Source organism: Trichechus manatus, unplaced genomic scaffold (assembly GCF_000243295.1).
Source record: "Trichechus manatus latirostris isolate Lorelei unplaced genomic scaffold, TriManLat1.0 scaffold00273, whole genome shotgun sequence".
Taxonomy (NCBI): Eukaryota; Metazoa; Chordata; class Mammalia; order Sirenia; family Trichechidae; genus Trichechus; species Trichechus manatus.
The window spans coordinates 62310-69325 of NW_004444209.1; the positions used below are offsets into that span (position 1 = coordinate 62310).

At 37.8% G+C, this 7016-nt stretch overlaps 1 gene segment (V, D, J or C); it reads right to left on the reverse strand.

Annotated features, from left to right (window-relative positions):
* Positions 1-3445: 3445 nt before the first annotated feature.
* LOC101360119 (T-cell receptor alpha chain V region 2B4-like) lies at positions 3446-5695 on the reverse strand. The segment is given in 2 exon segments: positions 3446-4376; positions 4741-5695. Coding segments are annotated over 2 exon segments (360 nt in total).
* Positions 5696-7016: the final 1321 nt, after the last annotated feature.

Sequence of the window (7016 nt, forward strand, 5' to 3'; positions counted from 1 at the left end):
TGTCTCTTAGAAGGGTTGGGCTCTGAGGCTTTCTGCCTGAATAGATTTAGGACAATGATATACTACAAGTTTGCCTACCTGCAACTAAATAAACATTTTCTAGGTTGATCAAGGAGAAAGGGAAAGAGTATTAAAAGGAAAAGCAAAGAGACTTAAGTTTTGATGAGTTCCTTTGGAGAGACCCTAAACAAGGATTCCTTTAAGAACATCATGGAAAAATCCCAAAACCTCTGGGCCACTTTCAGTTATGAAATAAATCTCAGCACAGTCCTGTTTAAAACTTCAATCTTCACTTCTGCTCTGCTCTCCATACCTCAGGCTTGACTCCTGCCCACAGTGAGGTTGACATGGTCTTCTCCGATATTCCTCCTCCCTCTTTTTCCTTTGGCTGTAGCTCTTTCCGGGTTAAAACCAGTTACTGGGGAGTCAATTCTGAATCATGGCAACCCCATGTGTGTCAAAATAGAACTGTGCTGTATATAATTTTTGATGGCTGATTTTTCAGAATTAGATCACCAGGCCTTTCTTCTGAAGAACTTCTGGGTGGATTCAAACCTCCAACGTTTTAGTTAGGAGCCTAGTGTGTTAACTGTTTGCATCACCCCAGGATAGGTAGATAGATAGATAGATAGATAGATATTCCAATAATATTAGGAATATCAAGAATATTCTATTAATATTAGGTGAACTTTAGGGATAAGATCCAATAATCAACCTCACACCAACGAAAATTCACTGCAGGTAGAGGAAAGGGAAAACCTGGCTATGAAGAAATATGGCAGAAGGTTAAACATGACCACAGTCGTCAGTGTGGTCTATACTGGAAATTATTAGACAGCTATAAAGGCAAGAGTTAGAAAGCTATTGTCTTTTATTCTGCAATAAGCAGAGCTTTATCGGTGCTCTCCTTACTATAAACTTAAAATGTTAGGAACAGACCACAGAGAGTAAAATATCAACTTAAATAATTAAATAAAAGAAGCTTAAATCTTAGAACAGAGAAGGTAATATTAAGTGATGACTAATTTATGGTCTTTTAAATATATAAAGGTTCATTTTTTAATCAAAAAATAAAGAATGAAATTTTTTTCTCAATATTGGAGAATCACATTAAGTTGTTCTGGCTTATCTTCTGTTTGAGAAGCCTACAAATGAAAGCCTTGTCTATCCCCTACTCCTTCCTGCTGTTTTTCAAGTCATGGAAAAATCTGCTTTTGTCGTTGTTGAAAAAAAAAAAATTATTACCTTCTTTAAATCATTAAAATGAGATTTTCTACTAATCAGAATAAGACATAGTCTTATATCAGAAATAAGGTGCTACCTGCATTAAGCAGGCATCCCTGGGTAGGTTTCTTTTCCTTAGACACCTCTTGTCTAAATGAACACACAATCACTTGCAGATCTGTATCAGCCATCCTCCTGAAATACAGCAGTCTTCCAGTTACTGTGTTTTTCAAAGCAGGACCTCCCAAATCAATTGAACCCAAACCATCAGGGAACTTACTAAAAAAGCAGACTCCTGGCCTCCTGCCAGACCGATTGAATCAGAATCTTTGAGGATGAAGTTATTTTTTAAATAGATTTTTATGGGATTCTTAAATGTACGATAAAATTTGAGCAGCATTGTCCAATTAACTCTGGAAAGACTTTATTTTTTAATCTCATGGTACCTGCAGCATTTACTTTATCTCAGAAATTCCATCATCTCAAAATTTGCTTAAGCCTGGGTTTTCTCATCTGAGAAATGGGATAATATTACTTCATAGTTATTGAATTATTAAATGAGTAGATAAAGTGCTGAGCACTGAACTTGGCATATGGTAAGGGCTCAATAAATGATGATGAAAATGATGATGGCGATGAGGTAGATGACAACATGGGGGCAGGTGAGAGAAAGAATCCTCTGACAACTTTCTGATTTCCTCCCCTGAATGAATCTGTCATACACTGGGAAGACTGCAAGGCTATAAGCCCAAAAGGTTAAAATAGAACAAAACCAGGTAAACGAACACTTAGTAAAACTGTCTTTATTTGCAGATGACATGGGTGTGGATGTAGAAATTCTAAAAGAATGCATAAATTATTAGAATTAACAAGTAAATTTAGCAAGTAAGAGGAATACAAGGTCAATACAATACATTAGAAACAACTGGAAAATAAAACTTTAAAAACACTTAAAATAGCATGGAATCTTTACACATGGGAGTAATTCTGACTACGATGCACAAGATCAGTACACTGAGAACTAAAATTACTGCTTAGAGAAATTAAAGATGACCTAAATAAATGAAGATATATTCTGTGTTTATGGCAAGAAGACTCAACATTGCTATCAATTTTCCCCAATTGATCCATAGATTTAATCCATTTAAGACAGGGAGGCAACGAGATCAAAACTGTAGCTGAAATTCTGTGAAATTGAAAAGCGACTCTAAAAATTGATAAGGAGTCGCAAAGGACCTGGAATAACAGTATCAGTAAAAAGAATAAAAATGAAGAGAAATTATACTATAAAGCTACATTTATAAGCACATTATAATATAGGTGGAATGATGGACTAATTAACAGACAATTGAAACAAAATACATACATAGCTCAGAAACAGACTCACACAGGGTCGCTTGATTTATACAAAAGAGCTGCTGCAATTCAGTGGGAGAAAGATGGTCTTTTCATTAAACGGTCATGGAGCAACTGGACATTGTGATGGTTAAGATTGTGTGTCGACTTGGCTGGGCCATGATTCTCAGTGTTTATATGTGAACACTCCCATGATTAAATATGCTGTGAGTAGCCAGTCAGTGGAAAGGGAGTTTCCCTGGGGGTGCAGCCTGCATCTGAATATAAGCAGACATTCTGGCTTTTTGCTCTCTCTGGATCCTGCAGCTGCCTCCTGTTCATCTGACCTCTGGTTCTTGGTACTTGAGCTGTCAGCTTAACTGCTGAACTTGGGATTTGTCAATCTTCACAGCCTGTGAGTGGAGCCCTGCTCTCTGACCTACTGATCTTGGGTTCACCAGCCCCTGCAGCTACGTGAATCAGGAGAAACCAGGCAGTCTTGCCTACCGATCTTGGAATTCGTCGACCTTCACAGCCTGTGAGTGGGAGCCCTACTCTCTGACCCGCCGATCTTGGGCTCGCCAGCTTCTGCGGCTGCGTGAATTGGCAGAAGCCTCTATCCTGATCCACAGACTTGGGACGTTCTAGCCTCTACAACCTCGTGAACTGTTTCCTTGATATAAATCTCTCTCTTTGTTCGCTTTATTGGTTTTGCTTCCCTAGAGAACCCAGACTAAGACAGACGTTTCTGAAGTAAAATAAATAAATAAATAAATAACCATGAACTCTATTTCACAACATAAACAAAAATTCATTTGAAGTGGAATATAGACCTAAGTGAAATAAACATGCCTTGGAGTAGGCTAGGATTCTAACAAGACTGCAAACATACTAACCATAGAAGAAAAAAATTGATTCGTTGAACTTTATTAAAATTAGGGACTTTTGTACATTAAAGGACATCATTTTAAAAGTGAATAATCAAGCAATTGTTTAGTGAAAAATTCACAATCTATATTTTTGACAAGGGCTCATATGCAGAGTATATAAAGAACACCTACAAATGATTGATAAATGACAAATATCCCAACTAAAAAAGAAGCAAAAAACTTGAACAGGCACTGAACAGAAAATAATATCCAGATAGTCAATGAATACATGAAAAGATGCTCAGCAAATTAAAACCAGAATGATATAACACTACATATCACCAGAATGGTTAAAAACAACACCACACCTGATACCATTTCTTGGTGAAGATATACAGTAACTAGAACTCTCATTAGCATGATGCACAAGGGGACTGTCAGAGATACCTGGACAGAATGAACAGTAATGTGCATTTACACATCTTTGTTCTCTGGCCATGTCACAAGCCTTTATTCTCCATAGGACCCCTTGGTAAGAGGATCTAGGTGCTGATTAAACACTCCTTCCTCTGAGGAGAAAAGACACAGAGATGCCTCTGCCATTTATTCAAGGGCCCCAGCTGTATGGTTTTCGTACAGGCTACAGGTGCTGGGGGAGCACTGTGTCCACAGCACAGAGGTAAGTGGCTGAGTCTTCAGGTTTAGAGGCTGTGATGTGCAGGGAACTTTCCTTTTTTGATAATGTGCCTCTAAGTCTCTCTTTCTGCTCTTCATCCCCAACTGAATACAGGAGGAAGAGGAGGTCAGGACCATTCCCAGGATCTTGCTTATACCACTGTAGGCCTCCAAATTTGCTGACTGAGTAACTGCAGTTGAGGCTGACATTGTCTCCCTCCTGGAGTATCAGTGCCCGAGGACTCTGTTCCACTTGGTCTTTTCCAGTTGACCCTGGTCAGAAAAACAAAATCAGAAATGATACAAAGCTTTTAGTTCATCAGTTTTGAAAACATCCAGCCGGAAACCTGGGATGAGCTGAAACACTGTCTCTCTTCTTTGGGTTTGGATGAATGTGCCTATATGGTCCTCATCTCTTAAACTCCAATTTTAGGAGCCTTGGTGGCACTAACAGAGAGGTTGGCAGTTTAAACCCACCCAGTGGCTCCATGGCAGAAAGATCTAGAGCTCTGCTTCCATAAAGATTACAGCCAAGAAAACCCTATGGGGCTACTCTATGGAGCTGTTCTGTCACATGAAGTCACTAACAGTCAAAAATCAACTCCAAGGCATTTAACTACAGCAACCTCCAACTTACAGCCAAACTGAAGGCACAAGACTATCAATGCATATTTCAGCATTTTCTCCATCCTGACACCTCAGTCTTGATACAATTTGTGATTCCAAACCTTCTTTTCTCAGAAGAGCTGTTTCTGTGTCTTAGTTCTTGTTTTCCAGTGCACAAGAGAACCATTCTGTTGGTGACTCAGCCAATCAATGCAAGCCCTTGGTAACTTTCAAGCTTTTGAAATTTAAGGCATTCATGCAATGAGGGAAATGGAACCACTGCCACCTCGTGGCCACACATGAAATCTCATGGTGCCCACTTCATGTCACCTACAAAGAAAAAAAAATAAGGAGAGAATAGTCTTCATATTTGGAGGGCATAGTGCACACGACGGCTAAAGAAGGCTTAAGAAAAGTCTTCACTGGGCTGCACTTTTAATTTTTTCATTGTTCTTTGGATGACCTGCAAGCTAAGCTGCTACCAGACGTTATAGATTAGTTGAACCAAAGTGGTAGGTGTAATAGATTATATTTTTCTTTAAAGAGCATAAGAATCTGAGCATATAAAACCTTAAAGCTCTGGAAAAATAAAAGAGAAAGAATCAAATAGATCATGGATATGTCTAGAAACCTTTTTGATACAATGTGCAGAGAATTGGGAACATAAGTTAAGGCATTCGTTTCTGCAAACTATTTTATGCCTGGCTACAGAGAAAAGACTAAGTGTGCAGAGTCACAAACTTGATAGATCATAGAAGGAGGGAGGGAAGAGCATGTAGAGGGAAAAAAAGAGCTCTCCATTAATGGACCTCAGAGAGACTCAAGAGTCACTGTGTGTGTGAGGCAGGAGTATATTGGGCATGCAAATGATGAACATGTCATACAATAAAATTAATATACAGGAAAGTAAGTTTTACTTCCTTTTTTGACCATAAGTACCATAATTCTCATTCATAGAGACAACTACTTCTGGTGGGTGCGTGCACTCACACACACACACACACACACACGCACATGCACACACACAAACAAGTATTTTCAGATAAACCAATATACTCCACTCTGTGCCTTGCTTTGTTTGTACTCTAAATATCTCTTAGAGATTCTCTATTATTTAACTGTTGCACAGTATTCCACTGTATGGACATGCTATATTTTAATTAAGCAGTTATGTATTTTTGCAATTTTAGGTTGTCTCCAGTCTTCTACTAAGACAAATTATTGCCAAAATAAATATCATTGCACAAAGATGTTAGCCAACATGAACAAGTATATCAATAAAAAATATTGAAAGTAGAAAAACTACAACAAATGATATATGCATCTTTCACTTAATAAATATTACCAAAATGCCTCTAAACAGGCAGTACAAATGTACACATTTACAGTGTGTTAGAATATCTTTTTCTCTACTCCCTTCCCAATACATTTTATTATCAAACAGTTTTATCTTTCAGTTTAATAGGTGAAAATTGCTAATTTGGAGTATCACTTTTTATTTCTGTTTATTAAGAGTGAGGCTGGAATTTTAAAGATAAATTTAAAATCAATTTAAATATCTATTTTTGAAAAGTCTACTGAAAATTCTGATCAAGCGTTAGTTTTGGAGTCAGAACATCTAGAATCAAACTGCAATTCTATGATTTATATTCTGTGTGATTCTGAACGAGTTGCTGAGTGCCTTTCTCTGTGACTTAGTTTTTTCATCTCAGTAATGGAGAATAAACAGTACTCAAGAACTGCTGTTAGGATCATTTGTAATACATATTGAGAAAGACAAACATATAGATAGAATAACTTGCTCCCTCTCTTTCCTTTTCTCTCTTCTCTCCTTGCATATTTATTGATTGAGATAGAGACAGACAGACAGGCAGGCAGGCAGACAGACAGATAGATAGACAGACAGATATAAAAAAAACATAAGGAAAAAGAAAGTCCTCACAACTGGACCAATAAGCAACATCATGATAAACAGTGAAAATACTGAAATTGTCAAGGGTTTCATTTTATTTGGATCCACAATCAATGCCATGGAAGAAGCAGTCAAAAAATCAAAGGAAGTATGTGTTGGACACCTTAAAGTGTTAAAATGCAAAGACGTCACTCTGAGGACTAACGCGTGCCTGACCCAACCCATGGTATTTTCAATTGCCTAGTGTGCATGTGAAAGCTGGACAATGAATAAGGAAGACCAAAGAAGAATTGACGCCTTTGAACTGTGGTGTTGGCAAAGGATATTGAATATACCATGGACTGCCAGAAGAATGAACAAATCTGTCTTGGAAGAAGTACAGTGAGAATGCTCCT